This window comes from Micromys minutus (assembly GCF_963924665.1).
Source record: "Micromys minutus genome assembly, chromosome: 1".
Taxonomy (NCBI): domain Eukaryota; kingdom Metazoa; phylum Chordata; class Mammalia; order Rodentia; family Muridae; genus Micromys; species Micromys minutus.
Genome location: NC_137969.1, coordinates 106,776,314 through 106,795,582, shown reverse-complemented (window position 1 = coordinate 106,795,582; position 19,269 = coordinate 106,776,314). Strand labels below are relative to the sequence as shown.

Genomic DNA, 19,269 nt, shown 5'->3' with positions numbered 1-19,269 from the left:
TTATGAAGTTGAGGTCACTCTCGGTTACTTGATGAAACTGACTAGAAATCCAAAGACAACATGTTGAGACAGATCCTCTGCCATCTCCATCCACTGCAGCTGTGTCTTCATTCTGTTTTTGTTTTATGGAATAGCACCTCACTGAGGTAGATAGGGCTGGCCTCAAGCTGCTACTGTCCTGCCTTAAAAACCATGTTAAAGAGTTTAGGGTAATCTTTAAAAGTCTTATCAAAATTTTTGTTTGTTTGCTTGTTTGTTTTGGGCCTTTTAAGTTCATTTCCTAGCCTCTAAGCTAGATGCTTCTTTCTGGTGACATTTTTTTTCCTGTAAAGTATTCCACATTTGGAGCTGCTAACTGAACGTCTAAATTCTCATTTAGTATTTCCTTTCTTCCTTGTTTTCCTTTCCTTCTTCTCTTTTTGGTCTTTCTCAAGATAGGGTTCCTTTGTGTAGTCCTGACTGTCCTAGAACTTGCTCTGTAGACCGGGCTGGCCTCAAAGTCACAGAGATTTGCCTGCTTCTGCCTCCCCAGTGCTGGGATTAAAAGTGTGTGCACTATTACCCAGCTTAGTATTTCTTGTTTGGTGGGGAAAATATTCTCTTTGAATGTTTTTATCTAAAGCTAGAGCCTTGATCTGATACATGCTCAACCTTGAAAACAGTAACTTTACAAGTGGTTTTTATTTTATTTTATGCTTTGGTTCAGGAGTACATGTACATCTATGTACATCAAATGAATGTTGTACCAATGATCAGGATACGGCCTCCTTTTTTATTTTAGATTTCTACATAGCCATGGCTGAGCTGACTTAGTTCACTGAGTGCTGTGATGTCAGTGAGTACCACTATACCCAGATCTACTTTTAAACTCTTCTTCTTAACATAAGCTATATACATTTCTGAGCATTTTCACTACATTTATTTATCATGCATGTGTGCATGTGTGCATGTGTGTGCATGTGTGTGTTTGTGTGTGTCTGTGTGTGTCCAGAAGACAACTTGCAGGAGTTGGTATTTCTTTCTACCATGTGGGTCCCAGGTTGTTAGCCACCAAGTGCTTTTCCCTGCTCAGCCATCTCATGAGTCCTCTATACAGTTATTTTTTTTTAAAAAAGATGTATTTATTTTATGCACATTGGTGCATGTATGTCTTGGGAAGGTGCCAGATCCTTTGGACCTGGAATTACAGATGGTGTGAGCTGCCCTGTGGTTACTGGGAGTTGATCCCAGGTCCTCTGGAAGAACAGCCAGTGCTCTTAACTGAAGAGCCATCTCTCCAGCCCGCATGCTTCTTAATAAAATTCTTGCTTTTTTAAATTTCTTGTACTGTCTAAACTTCTCACTGGGACATGGTGAAGTAGGCATTTTAGAGCTAATGATTTCCATTTAAATGCCACTTTATATCCTGAAACTATTGGTTTAATATCTTTATTATCAGTTAGTTCTATGTATGTTTTAAGCTGCATTGTGAGCCCTTCCTTGATAAATAAGTTAATTGGGAGAGTGTCTTTAAATTTTTTTCTATTAACTAGGCATAGTGTGCACACCCCTACTTCCAGTACTTAGGTGGTAAAGGCTGGTGATCTCTGTGAGATTGAGACTATCCAGGAATACACAAATGGGATCCTATTTCAAAACAATACAAGACACCCCAAAAAGACAAAATCATGTGCGTGCGAGCTTTCATCTCCTCTTTTCTTTCTTTGCAGTGTTGAGGTTTGGAGCTGGGTTAGCACACACTAAGCAAGTGCTCTACCCCTGACCTACACCTTCAGTCTAGGGGGTGCTTTCAACTTATGACTCATGAGTCTCTCACTGCCTATTACATGTGTGTGAGTGTAGTGTAGTGTGTGAACATGTGCATGTGTGCCTGTTTATGCTCACCCATGTAGAGAGTGGAGTTTGCATTTCCTTCTGTTGCTTTCCACCTTACACCTCTGAGACAGGGTCTCTGAGCTCTCTACTTTCTCCCTGTGGCTAGTCTGGCTGGCCTGCACATCTGTTACCAGGTTTACCAGAGCACACCACCATGTCAGGCTTGTATATGGATGCTGGAGATCCAAACGCAGGTGCTCAGGCTTGTGTGGCAAGCACTTTAAAGCAGAAATGGTTCTCGACCTGTGGTTGCTGGGAATTAGCATTTTCTTTGGTTTGGTAGAACCTCTTTGAGGTTGGACGACCTCTTCACAGGGGTCGCATATTAGAGATCCTGCATACCCAATATTTACACTATGATTCATAACAGTAGCAAAATTACAGCTATGAAGTAGCAACAGAAACCATTTTGTGGTTGGGAATCACAGCATGAGAAACTGTATTAAAGGGTTGAGCACTAGGAAGGCTGAGGACCACTGCTCTAAGGCATCATTCAGCCCCTTATCTGCTCTGAGTTGCGTTGTGTTCAGGAGTAACCTGCAGGGTAGTGAGTGCTGTGTTTTACAACAGTTTCTGGCAGTTGGGAAGGGAAGCGGTCAGTCCCAGGTTCTCCTTCCCAGGCGCAGCTGTGAAACAGTCTTTACACAAATCTGCTCTTGTCTCCCTGCTGCTGGAAGAGGCTCAGCCCTCTGGGGTGCCTTCTCTAGTACTGTTTCCACCATGTAAGCTCCAACCTCGTGTGGTCTCAGATCCTCCACCCCCAAATCTTGGAGTTAAGTCACATGAGCAGCAGGGCCCTGCTGGCACCACTCACGTTGTGAACATTCGGTGTGCTGAGGCTTCTCCGAATGTGCCTCGTTTTGGTGGAGAGGGCTTCCTTCACCGTGACGGCCTGTAAACACACAGCAAAGCAAAGATAACAGCAATGACCATCTCGAACTGGACATGTGTTTATTTTAGAAGACTCAGAAAACACAAATGTAAGGACCACTTCAGCTGTACGCACACAGAAATCAGTGTTTGTAAGACTGAAACCGCGACCACATGTGTTTAAAACCATAACAGCAGCAACAACAAATAAATCCAATCTTTCAAATACATTAAAAATTCAAATCGCAAACCAGGAAAGCTGCTGAGCAGAAGACACATAGATTTATGCCAAGGAGATACATGATTGAACATGAGACAGACAGGGAAAGGTCAAGGAGCGGAAGTAGAGGCAGGAGGCTGAAAGGAAATGGGGGGAATCAAGATCTAGATCCAGGTGGTCGTAATTGATAGATATGAATATTTTAAGGGTTTATGTAGGTCATCTTAACTCATATAGAAGGGCAGTTTGTATCATTGTTTACTAGATGTAGTCTTACTGTGTAGAGGGTTTGTAGATTGAGAATTTAATAAATAAACCTGCTTGAAAGTCTACCAGGCTTTGGAGTCATGTTTGTGCCAGGCGGTGGAGGAAAGAAACATTGGCAGTTGTATCCACCCGGGACAGAAGCAACATGGCAGGTGGAGTAAACCGCCTGGGAAGGGAAATGCCTTGAGAATGTGGCCCGAGTGATGGAGTCCATGAACTCAGCTCCGCACTAGAGCGGCGTCCGTGGAGTGAGACCACGGGGGTGATAAAGGATAAGCCATCCATTTAAAATTATCAGACATGCTATGAACTTGTACTCATGTGCAAAAAACACAGCAAAGGCGCCCTAAATGGTGATGCTGTTGGGTTCTTCCTGTGCCCTGATTTCAGTATTGTCCTATACTAAAAGGAAACTGTTTTGAAAAACATCAATCGCACATCTCTAGTCACCCGGCACACTGTCAGGTCAGCTCCTGTCCCAAAGGAACATGCACATATCACACATCTGTCTCAGCACTGCCACAGAGCACAGAGTATATATTATCACTGCTGATTATCTTTTCTGATGTGGAGGAGCTCTTGTAGCATAGGTTAGGCTTCGACTCATGTAGCCAAAGATAACAGAACTTCTGAGCCTCCTGCCACCACTTGGAAAATGCCGAGATTGCAAGTGCGCATAAACACTATGCCCAGTTTGTACGATGGCAGAGTTCAGACCCAGGTTCTCAAGCATGCTAGGTAAGCACTCTATGAACTCAAATTACACATCGCTCTGGCAACTTAGATGCCTAAATATTAAGAATATGATGACAAAATGTGGTTCAACATAAGGGTTTTGGAGTCAATCTATTTGGGCTGTATATGGCTTTATACCACTGCCTTGCTGGGTAACTTCTGCCCTCAATTTTCTCTTTGGAGAAAGGAATTACAACAGAATTTCTACCCAAGGGTAATCTTGACCATTAAGTCACATAATGTACTTACATCTTTTGAACATAGTGCTTGGGGCTTAGTATGGCAGCATATATGCGTAATCTAACACTTGAGAGCAGAGGCAGGAAGGCAGCTACATGCTGGAGACCAGACTAGTGTACACATTGAGTTCTAATCCAGGCAGGTCATTAGGACAAGCAAACACACCATACATCACCCACCTACACCCACCCAAACACAACTCACAGCACACACACACACAACACACACAAGCATGCACATACATTCAACACAGATGTATAACACATAACACACACACACAACACACATTATACACATACAACACACAAACATGCAAATGTACAACACAAAAAACATACATATAACACACAAACACACATTTACAACACACATTATACACATACAACACACAAAACATACAACACATAAAACACACATGTAGCACACACACACACACACACACACACACACACACACCTGTCAGAGTCCTTTCACTAAGGAAATGGCTGTCTAAGCACTCCTTTCCTGAGGAGCTCTGAAGCTGTCTGCTTCATCTTTGCCCACTGCTGGGGAAAGCTGGCATCCTCAGGACTAGACAGTCAGATGCTCACCTGCCGGAGCCGCTCCAGACTCAGGATGTTCTCGACCTGCAGCACACCCCGAGTGTACTTCTCGATGTACGTCTCCCCATCCAAGGTGCCCTCGTTCTCACTCCGAGCAGCCAGGAGGGCCAGCGTTTCCCGGTCCTCAATCTCCTCGGTCGCCTAAAGGAAACGAAAGGAAGCGACTGTTTTTCTGTGAATGGTGTTTTCCTACATGTTGCAACGCGCTCTCAAAGCACTGAGAACCAACACTCCCCGTACACTCACACACTGACACCTGAGGCAGCAGCAGGCGTTACCTTTGGTATATTGGATACTATCTCATAGGTCACGCCACAAGAGTAACATATATTGATCAGTGATATTCGTCTCTTCAAACTCTGGGTGAAACTCTGGTAGAAAGGGAAAGGAAAGCTGGATCAAAATTGTGTGTCAAGTCTAAGACAAATACTTCATATTCTGCAAACTGTTAAAGTATTATAAATTATTCAAATAGTGTAGATATTTTTAGCAAAAACAAAAACACCCCACAAAATCCCCAAACTTAAAAAAAAGCTGGGCATGGTGGCTCACATTTAAAGATCTCAGAATGTCAGAGTTTGAGGCAGGAGGTTTCATTTTTAGTTTCAAAGCCAGTCTGGGCTACTGAATGAGACCCTGTCTTAAGTAACCAAAGTAAAAAAAAAAAAAAAAAAAAAAAAAAAAAAAGAGCAGAAAACAAACAAAAATCTAAAATGAACGTTAAAGCTAGAAATCCAACTTTAGTCAATAAGATGTCTGTGTGAGCAGAGGCATCGGCTCCCTGCCTGGTGACTGGAGTTTGACCCCCAGGACCCACATGGTGGGAGGAGCGTGCCGACTCCTACGAGCAGTCCTTCGACCTCCACACGCAAGTGCAAACAAACACACTAAACAAATATAGGAAGGTAAGAAAACATCTTATCTCAGCCCTGGGTAGTGATGTACACCTTTAACCCCAGCACTTGGGGGCATGGCTGTGAGCTGAGGCTTCACGTCTGTGGGCACCTGGGTTGCACAGTGAGTTCCAGCCAAGGCTACACAGGGAGACCGTGAAGAGCAGAGACACAAGCATGATTTGGGGGTCAGACAGGCAGAGGCGTGGCATTCCCAGCTATCTGCCATGGATCTCTCCAGGGTTTAGCCAGCTGCCCTAGGACAGCCTGAAGTACACAGGGAGGTCGGTTTTGCAGACAGCACCTATGCCAAAGTTTGGCAAAGCAATAAGTCTGCCTTACCATTAACATGACCTGCTGCCTGAAAACATTGTAGTTCTTTTTATCAACCCCAAAGACTGTAGATATCTTCACCAGTGAAGGAGATAAGGGTAGAATCTGGGGTGAGTGTTTCCTTCTGCAGTCTATATCTGGCCAGGGGAGATAACTGTGCCCTTGGATGCTTCATCGCCAGTCAGCGCCACCACTACCTGCTTGTTGTAAATATTGGCTGCAATCCGCTTCCGCAACACTAACTCCATAGCGGCCGGGTGGCTGAGCTGAACGGTGGCCTTCACAATCAGGTAGATCCTTTCATTCTGTGGGGTGACCCGGTTCAGGTGAAGAGAGTCATGCACCGAGGAGTCCCAGGAGGCTGTGGCCGAAACCTGGGAGTAGCAGAAATTTGGGGAGACAGAAGTAAGCCTCTTCAGGTGGAGCGGTTTAGGAGACATCCCAGAGAAAGAAAATCAACCCTACGTGCTGTTGTCAAACAGACTTCTTCCTTTGTCTATTTGGAATGGTGACACGGGTGTCATTTGTTCAGTGCTCTGCTACCCCTTCTCCCAGAGCTGACCACAGCTGATCATTGGGCTGACGGGGCCCCTGTGCTCATGTGAAGACCCTGAGAGAGAGCCCCAGGGGTGAATTACCTCATCATCACTGTGCCTTATGATAGGCAGGTAGAAAAACTGACTGCCATGCTCCTTGGGCAGGATGGAGTTCACGCCCGACGCATGGGGGCCCACCAGCTGCTCATTGGCACTGAGGTCATCCGCTGACCAAGGTCAAGACCCGGGATGAAAACAGAGAAAAGAAAGTAGGCTTTTAAACAACACTGACATTGTAAAATACGCCTTTTAAACTTACGTTTCTACTTTGTACTTTATGCTGTTTTAATTAATTTAAAAAGTAGCTTAAAATGTAATGGGTTTTCATGATATCATTTTCTCCTGTGACCCCACTTGTTGGTTCCCCCTCCCTCACTCCTGCTGTCATGTCACATGACATGTAGTCCATTACCCTCTCTTCCTCTCCCTACCTTCAGATCTCTCTTTTCATGATGTTCTTTCTAGCCTTTGCCACACCCCTTCTACCTCACATAAAATGATTTTTAAAAATGATGGTTCAGTGACTGAATTCAAGAACTTACGCAGGCTAAACACTGGCTCCATCACTGAGCTACACCCCAGTCCCAAAATACACATAGGGTGGATAAAGTGCACTTGTGGTTTTATTTTTTTATCTTATATCCTGAAATTGAAATAGATACTCAAAGATTCACAATAGCTATTACTGTTTTAAAATACAACTACAGTAGTCAAAAGGTTCCCTTGGGAGCTTTCTATAAGATAGTATAATATATTAGTATAATATATACTATATTATCTATAATAGTATAATATATTAGTACAATATATAATATAAATATATAAATATAAATGTATAAATAAAAATCTATAATAATATATCAGTATAATATATAATAGATATAAATATATAAATATAAATATATAGATAGAAATATATAATAGTATAATATATTAGTATAATATATAATAATAGACACCTTCCATGTGAAGTCATACTACCCTCTAACTACCCTAATACATTCCCTAAACATGTAGATTATTTTCTAGTTTCAACTATTAAGTTTATTGTCCTACTTAAACTCATATTAAATTTATCTATCTATCTATCTATCTATCTATCTATCTATCTATCTATCTATCTATTATCTATCATCCATTTATTTTGAGACAAAGCCTATGCAGCCCTGGCCTTCCTGGAATTCACAATGCAGACTAGGCTGGCCCCAAACTGATAGAGATCCACCTCCCTCTGCCTTCTGAGTGCTGGGATTAAAAATGTGCGCTACTGTGCCTGTTTTTCTTTCCTATCTATGAATTCTACTTAAGAGTTCATACAGAGATGGGACTTCACTCCTAAAGCACCTTGAGGACCTAAGTGTCACACCCAGGAGCAGCTGTTAGCCTTTTCAGTCTTGGAGGCTGGGCAATTTCTCTACTACCAAGCTAAATACCCTGCCCTGTCCCCTTAAGAGTTTACTTATTTACACGCAGGCCAGTGCTTACTTGCTGGTTCATGTGTGCATTGCACATGTATAGAGGTCAGAGGACAGCTCTTGGGAGTTAGTTCTCTCCTACTGTGCAACATCTAGGGTCAAGCTCAGGTAGTTAGGCACCTACATACATGCCTCTCTACCTGATGCACTGTGCTGGACACACACACCCCCCCACACAAACACAAACACTTTTACTTTGAGACAGACTCTAAGTTACCCTCTCTGGCATGAAAGTTTTTATATTCTTGTCTTAGCTTTTCAAGTAGATTGGGGGATGCTGGACCCCAAAACTATACTGGGTGGTGGTGGAGAAAGGTCTGAACTTAAGGCCTTATGCATTGCTGAGCTATATTGTCAGCTACAGAACAGCTCTCAGTGCAAGGTGTGAGCATGGCCATTTTGGTCATTTATGGTCCCTAACTGCTAGGAGGTGAGGGCTGAGGACACTAGTCAGACATGCAACCCCTCAGCCCGAGTCCAGCTTGATACAGAATCTTTAGGGCTAATCCTTTTGCAGGTTAAATTGGTCACTGATATCAGACCACATGCTTTGTCTTCTTGTTTTCAAAGTCCTGGATGCTTCGTGTGAACATCTCTCCTCCAGTGACCATACGCCATGCTTACGCATGTGACCAAAGCCAAACTGTTACCTGTTGTCTTATCAGTAATTGCCAAAGACATTTAAGGACCAAGATAACACAAGTCTGAGGAGACAGCGATCTGGGTTGAGTTCGATAATCACGGGATGGGTAAGTGCCTACTTACCGTTCAGATCCAGGAAGAGAACCGGTATGTGTGTCTCCATCCCAGGAGGTGGGACCCTAAATTCAACAGCAAAATGTAATCATAAGAACATGTGTATTTTATATTCTGTTGATTAACAAAGCACCGCAGAGCCATGGAATAGAGGGACCCACTGTGGGGTAGTGGAACCAACATGTCATACCGTAACATTTCATTGGGTATGCGTCTCTGTGTGTGAGGGGACACGTGCTACAGCAGAGGACAGCTTGTGGCATCTGTTCTCTCCTTCTACCATGTGAGATCAGACATTAAACTCAGGCTGTTAGGCTTGATAACAAGGGCCACTAAGCCACCTCTCCAATGCCTATCATTTTAAAATTTTTAATTTCTTAAAGTAAACTCTGTCCCAAAAACACATCATTTTTTTGACTCCCATGTTGACACAAGTCCTGGGAATTACTGTGACATATAAAAGGACTGCCCATTATATGCATGACAAAGACTAACTAAAACAATCAAAAACCAGTTCAAGGGGCTTAAGAGATAGCTCAGCTATTAGGAATACTTGTTGCTCTTTCAGAGGACTCAGTTCCCAGCACCCCACTGTGGTTCTCCACAACTTTAGTTCCAGGGAGTCTGATACCTTCTCCTGGCCTCTTCGGGTACCAGGCACATGAGAGGTGCATATAACATGTAGGTAAAGCATTCAAGCACCTAAGAATAAAAGTAAATGAAATACCACAGAGGAAGTAAACAAAAGGGACAAAAAACAAAACCCCCCCAAGGGAGTGAACACAAGCCATGAAAGGCGGTGCTATGTGCAGCGGACACCAGGCAAGTGTGTTGTTCAAACTGGCCCAGCTTTATCAGAATCACCTCACAGGGCTCGGAAGGATCTCCAGCCATATACTTCCTCTTCTGAATCAGACTGAGGGTGACATTTTATGAATACCCAAAAGGACACCAAGGCTGGAAAACAGGGAGACTGAGGTGAGGAGGACTGACTAGGGAGGACCCTGAGGAAGAATAGGTTGGAATGAGTGGACTGCTCGCAGGGAGCACTGTGAGAGAGACTCCACACTGCGTATAGGATCCCAACACAATGGCAGACGCAGCAAAGGAGAAAATACAGGCTGCAAGTCCATGCCTGCAGACTCAGATCCTCCCACTTCCTCAAGACCGTGACATGAATCCCAATTCCATTATCAAGAGAGACAAAATTACCACTAAGGTGTCTGTGTTTGTCTAGAGCAGATCTGGGTGTGTGTGTTCTGTGTTCCAGAGGGATGCTGAATTTTATCCTAACCACTCAGAACAAAGGCTGGGATAAACGATGGTAGAGTGTTTGCCTCACAGGAAGGAGGCCCTGGGTTCTATCCCAGTCATTAACAACAAAAGGCAAAAACCCCGAACAACAACAAAACAACTCGTAAGTAAATGTTCAGGACATGAGAATCAGCTACCATTAAATAAGTATGCACGTGAGGTTCTGTATACCTACAAATGCACTATGATATGTGCTGTATCAAATGAACAAGCCTCTTTGTGTGTATTGTCTCCAAGTCTCACACCGGTACACAGACAGTCTCACTTACACCCAGGAGTAAAGGCAGGAAGGAGTTTAAGAGGCACAACTAAGGACCAGGGTCAAGTTGGCAGAGGACTTGCTGAGCACGCACAAAGCTGTATAAAATGGGTGTGGTGGTAAATACCTATAACTCCAGCACTTGGAAGGTGAAGACAGAGGGATCAGAGATTTAAGGCCATCCTTGGTTACTTATTAAGTCTGAGGCTATACAGGCTATGTGAGACCCTAACTCGGTAACCCACTCAAACCAAACAAGTGCTGAAGCTGGACACTAACTCCAGGCCATTTGTTTCCTTCTCGTTGTGTGGACAGACAACAGGCTGTTTCTTAAGAGCAGACCAAGTACTGGCTGGGTGCTCAGGTCACTGACCTATCCCACCATGCCTCAGTGCTTACACAATACCAGTGGGTCTCAGCACATGGGTCTCGACCCCCATGGCAAACTTCTATCTCCAAAAATACCTACATTACAATTCTTAACAGTTGCAACACTACAGTTATGAAGTAGCAACAAAATACAATGTACGGATGGGGGTCATCACAGCACGAGGAACTATATTAAAGGGTCACAGCCTTCGGAAGCATGAGAACCGCTGCACCGTAACATTAAATACCGGCCAAATTAAGCATATGCCAGAGCAAATAAGATCTATTTCCTGTCTTCTTCCAAGTATGTTTTGACACCTCCTTCTCGGTCTAGAGGGAGGAAACAGGATCCAAGCTGCTTATGCAAAGGAACAGGGGAATGTAGACAGAATTTTATTCCCAGTCAGGTGACCTTTGGAAGACAGGGAAGTTACAAAGAGAGGAGTGAATGCTGGGGAAGGGCGGCCCTTCCCTCAGCTGCGGCTGGTTGATCCTGAAAAGCAGTCTGCACAGCTCTGGCCACAGGCAATGCCCAGCATCCTGCCAGCCCTGCACAGGGAAGGGTGGCCTTACCAGTCAGCAGGTGCCCCCGGGATCCCGCTGCCAGGGGCGGGCACCAACACAGCATTCCTCTCCTCTGTCAGCCCTACCCACTGCTCCACCAGCCTGGCTTCCCGTTCCATGTCATCTTCTGTTTTCTCTGTGGAGTGACAGGAGATCGTGACTAACAGCGAGAGGAAGGCCAACTGCCAATTTTAACACAGCTATATTTCTCACTCTGGGACGTCCAGAATGGTTAATATGTCTGCCATGTTCCAAAGAAGAAAGTGCAGTTCTGGAGATCAAGCCTCAACAGTCAGCCTGAGATAGAATGGGACGCCAGCTCCTGTGAACAGAGGCCAGAAAAAATGCACAGGGGTGGGGCAGTGACCAGGAGGTAGGTGTGTGCATGCAAGTGTGTGTATGGGTCTGTCTGTGTGTGAGGGTGTGAGAGTGTGTATATATGTCTCTCTCTCTGTGTGTGTATGTTGAGTATGTATGTATGTGTGTGTGAGCATATGTATGTGTGTGAGTGTATGTGTGTGTGAGTGTGTCTGTGTGTGAGTGTATGTGTGTGTCTGTATGTGTATCTGTGAATGTGTGTCTGTGTATGAATCTGTGTGTGTGTATGTGTGTGTGGGTGTGTATGTGTATGTCTGTGTATGAGTCTCTGTGTGTGTGTGTGTGTGTGTGGTGTGTAGGAGGGTTACTGAAGCTGTATCTAGGGAAGGGTAGAATACACACCATATCTATGTTACACACTCGCTACAATTGATCCAATTTGTTACTGGGTATGATGTAGCTTATAAAGCAACAAGCTATGTTACAAAGACAGGCAATTTAAAAGTATCATCTATCTGGATCTGTAAAACTCTTAGTGTTCATTGTGAAAAAGATTTACTGGATACATTCTAAACTTTAACACTCCTAACTCAATTCTGGGGTTGTGTAAGTATACTCCTTGAATTTTCATCCGTAGGCAAGGCGCACAAACATAACCATACGCCATTCACTGCGCTAAGATGGTTTTCCAAAGAGAATTCTGTCGACATGAAACAGAGCAATGTGCACACATCCTGATTCCATGAGTGACCAAGAAGTCAAAGTCAGAACACAAGGTTATCTTGGTCATTCATTCATTCATGACGGGGGCTTCATTATGCAGCCCTGGCTGGTCTGGAACTTACCAAGCTCGCCCTGAGCTCACAGAGATCCGCCTGCCTGTCTCTCAAAAGCTGGGATTAAAGGCATGAGCCATCACACTTGGCTCACAAGGATTCTTTTTTCATTTTCCCCTCTTTTGGCCACTCTACAATACTGAAAAAAACTATTCGTGGAAGAGTTTTCTCCCTTGTACATTTTTTATTCATTTATTTGGTGTGGGGGAAGGGACAAGCATATCACAGCACATGTGCTCATGAGAAGTACAGCTGTGAGAGCCAGCTCTCTCCTTCCAGGTGGGCTCCGGGGAGTGTTGCCAGGCTTGGTGCCGGAGCCATCTTGTCATCCCCATCACATACCTTTTTTATTGCTGACTTTTTTAATCTGTTCGTCTAAGTATTCCCGCCGCTTAATGAGCGCATCTGACCATCTCTCTCTTACACAATTCAAGTCTTCCTCCTGACAACGAGAGGCAAGATTTTCTGTAATAGAACGTGTAGACAATGGTTTATTTTGTATAGAAAAGCTGATTAAACGGACTGGGTAACTTTTCATTAGGTAAGGCCATCGAATGTCACAGTGATTAGTTAATAGGTGAGAAAGCAGAGGTTGAATGCCCCATGCTGACCAAGGATGCTGATACACAAAAATCAGGGCCCCTGGATCCTCAGAAGGACACTTACACTGAAAGACAAGATAGGCTCAAATGATGCTAACACAGGAAGATTTTTACGCTGCATGATGCTTTCTTGCAACATATGCACACCCATGTCTGTGCATTGCTATGGTGGCGATTCACTAGAAGATGTGTGATTTCAAGCAGGGTACCATAAGCAAAGCTCAAAGCGCAGAACATCAAATAGTATGTATGTGTATGTGTGGGGGGGTGACAGACATTTATGTAGTTCATAGTTCAGTGGCCTGATTATTAATATATGATTCCCCCACCAAAAGGCCAAGAATAGGTCAGCAGAAAACCTTCAGAACTCGCTGCAAAGATTTTACAGCCAACCGTCACCACAAGGACAGCCAAAAATCTCCCATGCAGAAACTCCCATGCAGAAACGTCAGCCATGCCCGAGGAAATCCCAGAAGCAGCCGCCGGACTCCACGGTGAACATGGCAGGAAGCATGCCCGAAGCTGTAAGATGTTAGTTGATGGCACAGCTGAGACCTAAGAGGATGCTGGCCTTCCTCCCCACCAAGGTCTGGTTTCATCCACTGTCATCCTTTCTTAGTAAAATCCTAAGTAGGGAAGGAAAACCCATCAAGTCTGTCCCTGGTGTCCCTTGGCCTAATTCTAATGAGGATCTCCTGATCCTAAGAGTAGACAGACGGAAGCTTTGCCTACAAAGTCTCCACGGCTGTCACACGGAAAGGCTCACTGAGAACCCGTTCTTTCCACCTTAGTGAGGAAGCAGTAGAAAGACTGGGGAATCAGGCCTGAAACTTTGGTCTGGGCTGACTGCTTTGACCACACCTCTGCCACTATCTGGGGTTGTCAGGCTAGTTGAGGCTGACTAGGTATATTATATATGTCACACCTGCTCACCCTGCCCCCTTCTCCATTTCCAACAAGAAGAAGGCACTATCAAACCCTCAACATGGTGAGCTAAGCTTGACCTGGTGAGAGGGGGAACTGGTTGAATAAAACAAAACCACGGTCTATGCGTACTCTCCAAGCTTGCTGCCTAAGAAAAGTCAAACGGCACTGAGAGTAACATTCGTCTTCCAGGGGGGAGAGGCAACGTGGAGTGTAACGGAGGATAGACAAGAGTGGGCCAGGAGGCCGTGAACAGGGAGCAGGGTGCTTTGGGGGGGCATTCATCTCAGCACGGCCATACGGTCTCGCTTGGCAAGGCCTCACTAGCTGGTCACTGGAGCCGGCAGAGCGAACAGCGCAGAGTCTGCTCACAGATTTGGAACAGGGAAATCGAGAGAATGATACTGTGTCCTTGATCACGTACGAAGCAAATCAAGAGCGGGTGAGAAACTGCACACTCTCACTCTGTGGCCCTGTTTCCACCTCCCTGGCCTCTGCTTTGCGAAGGCTGGCGATTAGCGAGAGCTGTGCCCCATGCACGGGATGGACAGCGGTGACAATACCTGATAACTATCCATATCACCGCCATTCTCCTCATCTCTCTGGTGGGGAAAACATAAACAGAAAGGACATACATTTCGTTCTCAATCAGCACAGGGAGAATAATTCAACACGTTACCATGGACACCTCACACCATGAAGCATTTCACGGAATCCCAAAAGATTAGGAAGGATTAAATCCTTCTGTCTGTCTGTTTCTGTGTCTGTCCTTCTATCTCTGTCTGTCTGTCCCTGTGTCTGTCTTTCTATCTGTCTTCTGTGTGTCTGTGAGTGTGGGTTCTGGGGCTCACACTCAAGTGCCTTCCCCATTGAGTTATCTCAACATGCTAAGAATTTTTTTTTCTTTTTTAAAGTAAGGAAAAACAAATATTTTAAGAGAGAATTCTCCTAGAAAAGGATTGAAAACAACTTCTCTGGGCCAGGCCTTGTGCTGCTGTCATAGGTGACAGGTAATCCAGGCAGGACGCCATGGGTTATCTGTATTCCAGGTAGGCTGCCTGAGGTTTGGGATGATCTCAGCAAGACAGAAAGGCTAACCTACAAATGAGCTAAGGGATTCTTTTCTCACAGAGACCCTATAGGACGAAACAATGAATCCAAGGTTCTCACACATGGTGGCCACTTGGGACAGAAACTGGGACTCTAGTCTCCATCCCCAGTAGCCATTCCTTGGACTTCATTACTCACAGATGAAGTTGCCACAGGAATGCCTGGGGACCTGAGGCTAAGGGCACATAATGTTCAGTGTTGGTGCCTGCAGGGGCAGCTGAGCCACTGGAATGTACTGGCTATCAGTGTCCACTGTGGATAGACCACAACTGCCCCAAAGGCATGGCTGAATTTCACAATAATCATCCAAAGTAACAATTTTGGTAAAAACAGTAGGTAAGACAGAACCAAGCTGAAATTAAGAGTTTGGGTAGAGACAATTTTCCTTAGAAAGGAGACTACAGAGACCCTGGATAATGATGATTATTGTTGCTGTTTCTTCATCATCATCATCATCTTCTTCTTCTCCTCCTCCTCCTCCTTTCTTCTTTCTTTTCCTCCTCTTATCATCATCACACTAATGACTGGGTCTCACTACGCAGCCCTGGTTGGACTGGAACTTACTATGTAGACCAGGCTAGCCTTGAACCTACATCGGTCCTCTTGCCTCTGTCTTACAAATTCTGAGATTATAGGAATGCTTTACTATGCCCAGAAAAATCTTTTATTTAAATTATAGCAACCTCTTTTAGTGACACGGGGAAATATTAGAGTCATTAAAGTGTAGTTATGATTATTTTCACATGTACACTTCAAAACACATGTATTTTAAAGCCTGCTACATTATCATTAGTGCGCAAGGTCAATGTCTTAAGTGGTAGCTTGAAGGCTGAAAATTTATCCCAAGCTGATTTTTTTTTTTTTGTGACAAAGAACAGACAACGATAAAATAACAACACATTTTAGAATAGAAAGCTACTTTCTTTTTTTTTTGTTTTCTCTAAAGATTTATTTATTTTATGTATGTGAGTACACTGCTGCTCTCTTCAGAAGAGGGCATCAGATCCCATTACAGATGGTTGTGAGCCACCATGTGGTTGTTGGGGATTGAACTCATGACCTCTGGAAGAGCAATCTTAACCACCAAGCCATCTCTACAGCCCTAAAAAGGTACTTTCATCAAATCAAGCCTAGCCTGAGCTTTCAGGCTACAACATCATTGTACAGTGTATTGGCTTCAGCAACTAAGACAGAGAATATGAACCATTTTTTAGGACTGGCTGAGCTGGTACCCAGACTCCTTAGAAAAACGCAGGGAGGTATTTTTCTGCAAGTCAGAGAGATGTTCTCTATCACACAAGACAGGAGTGGACCCCAGTCCAACTGTGCCCAGTCCCTTGAAACCCATACAGTCATCCAAACCATAGCAGGAGGACAAGTTATTCAAGTTTATTCTCCCGGGGCACAGACCAGCTTCCTGCATTGCCCACCCTTCAATGTCTCATGTAGCTCAGGTTAGCCCCAAACTGTATTAGCTGAAGCTGAGAATGAGTCTGAACTCCAGTCTCCCGCCTCTACATTCCAAGTGCTGGGATGACAGGAACGTGCCACCATAACCAGCATCTTTTCATTCAGCAGGCTTTAGGGATGCAGATTTAATGGACGAGATGATTGAGTGCACAGTCTTTAGAGTAACAGAAACAGAACAGTGAAGACTGGTTTAATGTGACGGTATACAGGAACGGTTTTCTGATAGCAGTGCACATAGACTGGGCAGGGTGTAAAATGGAAGTAGCCCAAAGTGGGCAGCCACTAGAGCATTGAGAAGTAAACCTTACTTAGCAACTAGTCAAACACAGCATTTTATCCAGAGAAAGGCAACAGTTGGAGAGAGACCTGGGGGAAGGTGTGGAGTTCAGGTTCTTGTATTCCCAAATAAGACTTTTATTGTACATCAATTTTTGCCTGCACTGATTTTTAATTATTTGTTTTTAATTAATACTTTGTACTTCTAACATGTGTATTATGTATGTCCCAGTGTAGGTATGTGCACACGCGTGCAGGGGCCCCCGGAGGCCAGAAGGTATTGGACCCATAGGATATGGAGTGACAGGTGGTTACGGTCTGTCTCACATGGGTGTTGGGAACTGAGTTTGGGTCCTCTTTGAGAGAAGTATGCGTTCTTAACTGGTGAGTCATCTCTGTAGTCTCTCCATCTTTTTAAAATTAAGAAAAGAGCATTCTAAAATGCTGGGTATAGAATCCAGCTCAGTAAGCACTCTCCAACCGAGCTACATGCCAGACAGACTTCGGTACACAGTGCTTCAGACCCGGGTCTTACCTGGTAACTGTCCAGCCCTCTTTGCAGCTTGGTGGACCTGGCAGTCACGCAGCCCATAGATACTGACAGGACAGCTTCAACCATGAGTGGCAGTGTCCCCGAATGCTGTACAGGTTTCACTGTGACCTGTACTCGACGGGAGTGACCCTGCAGAGGTGAAGGCAACAGAGGCACCAGGAACAGGGATGGGGACAGAGGAAGGAAACAAGAGGAAACAGTTTGAGAACAGACACACAGATAATTAGGGTATTGTTAGAAACTCTAAGAGTGGAGCAGAGACATGAAAAACAAACCATCAAAAATCTTCATGGTGTTTTGAATATGCTTAGCCCATGGAAAGTGACACTAATAGGAGGTGTGGCCTTGTTAGAGGAAGTGTGTCACTGTGGAGGTGGGGCTTTGAGATCATATATATGCTCAAGTCTGGGCAGTGTAACACAGTCTCCTCCTGGCTGCCTTCAGATCAGGATGTAGAACTCTTAGCTTCTCTAGCACCTTGTTGCCATGATTTTGGCCATGATGATAATGCACTGACCCTCTGAAACTGTAAGTCAGCCCCAAGTAAATGTTTGCCTTTATAGCAGTTGTCCTGGTCATGGTGTCTCTTCACAGCAATGGAAACCCTAAGGCAAACTTCATACCTGTCTGAGTTGGAAGACGCCACCGGTGTTGACGTCCTTTGCCTGGTGAAGCTCCACTGCGGCGTAGTCCCCTAACTCATTCAGTTCCAATATGGAGACCCACATTTCTATTCTCCGGGTCACTTCATTCCACCTGCAAAAACCACATCCCAGCAAGCAATGCATCACCCAGGGTCACCATGAGAAACAGTCATGAGCGTCCAGTCACTGAGTTGTACGCACAGTGCCAGGGATGTCTCACAGGTTACTTCCTTTAACACGCACATGACCCCGTGGAATGGATGCTTAGGCTGTTTAACCAAACCAGACCTTATGTTTAAGTGATGGACACAGGTTGGGTGTAGAATTCCAGGGGCTTTGACAAACCCAGTTAGCTCTGCCTGTTTGAAATGTCATAAAGACAAAACCATGTGGTATGGACGCTTGAGTCTGGTTTATATTGTACAGTATGATGGATGAATGGTTCTTTTTCTGACACAGTCTCTTTATAGAGCCCTAGCTGGTCTTGAACTCACAGATCTGTTGCCTGTCTCCTGAGTGCTGTGACTCATAAAGGCGTGAGCCACTATGCAGGCCCCCCACAAATCTGTCTGTCTGCCTGTCTGTCTATCTGTTATCTATCTATTTTCTATCATCTATCTATTTTCTATCTATCATCTATCTATCTACCTACCTACCCATCATCTACCAATCTGTCATCTATGTACTATCTGTCTGTCTGTCTATCATCTATTTACTATCTATCTATTTTGTTTTTTTTCAAGACAGGGTCTCTCTGGCTGTCCTAGTACTCACTCCACAGACCAGGCTTTGAACTCAGAGATCATCTACTGCCGTTGCCTCCCAAGTTTTGGGATCAAAGGCATGCACCACCACCACCACAACCACCCAACCAATTCTTTTATTTTCAAATGTTGACTGTTGTGTTCCTGGATGAATAATTCAGTACTTCGCTTATTCATCTGCTGAAAGATACCTGGGCTCACTGGGACACTGGTTAAACTGGTAACGTTGCCGTGAACACTATTTGAGGACTGAAATCTTTGTCTTTCTCCAGTAAGCACCTAGGTGTGCATTGCTGGGTCCCAGAAGAGGCAAATGATCAAATTTCTATGAAACTGAAGATTTTAGGACTGGGGCTCAGTGGTAGAACCCTTGCCTTGCATGCAGAAAGACCTATGCTTAGTCT

General features: G+C 44.5%; 1 protein-coding gene across 9 annotated transcripts in view; it reads right to left on the bottom strand.

The window, feature by feature from the left end:
* Window positions 1-19,269, bottom strand: part of KIF13A (kinesin family member 13A) — a 173,482-nt gene that overhangs the window by 19,066 nt on the left and 135,147 nt on the right. For 6 of the 9 annotated variants that reach the window (XM_080927981.1, XM_080927982.1, XM_080927984.1 and 3 more), the window contains 11 exons: window positions 18,081-18,213; window positions 17,440-17,586; window positions 14,612-14,650; window positions 12,865-12,964; window positions 11,378-11,504; window positions 8,872-8,927; window positions 6,674-6,798; window positions 6,233-6,409; window positions 5,088-5,180; window positions 4,798-4,950; window positions 2,690-2,767 (listed from right to left, as the gene is read on the bottom strand). In XM_080927981.1, the coding sequence (XP_080784107.1) occupies window positions 2,690-2,767; window positions 4,798-4,950; window positions 5,088-5,180; window positions 6,233-6,409; window positions 6,674-6,798; window positions 8,872-8,927; window positions 11,378-11,504; window positions 12,865-12,964; window positions 14,612-14,650; window positions 17,440-17,586; window positions 18,081-18,213 (1,228 nt within the window). The remainder of the gene's footprint in view (window positions 1-2,689; window positions 2,768-4,797; window positions 4,951-5,087; window positions 5,181-6,232; window positions 6,410-6,673; window positions 6,799-8,871; window positions 8,928-11,377; window positions 11,505-12,864; window positions 12,965-14,611; window positions 14,651-17,439; window positions 17,587-18,080; window positions 18,214-19,269) is intronic. The other 3 variants (XM_080927983.1, XM_080927987.1, XM_080927989.1) reach the window with 1 other exon arrangement.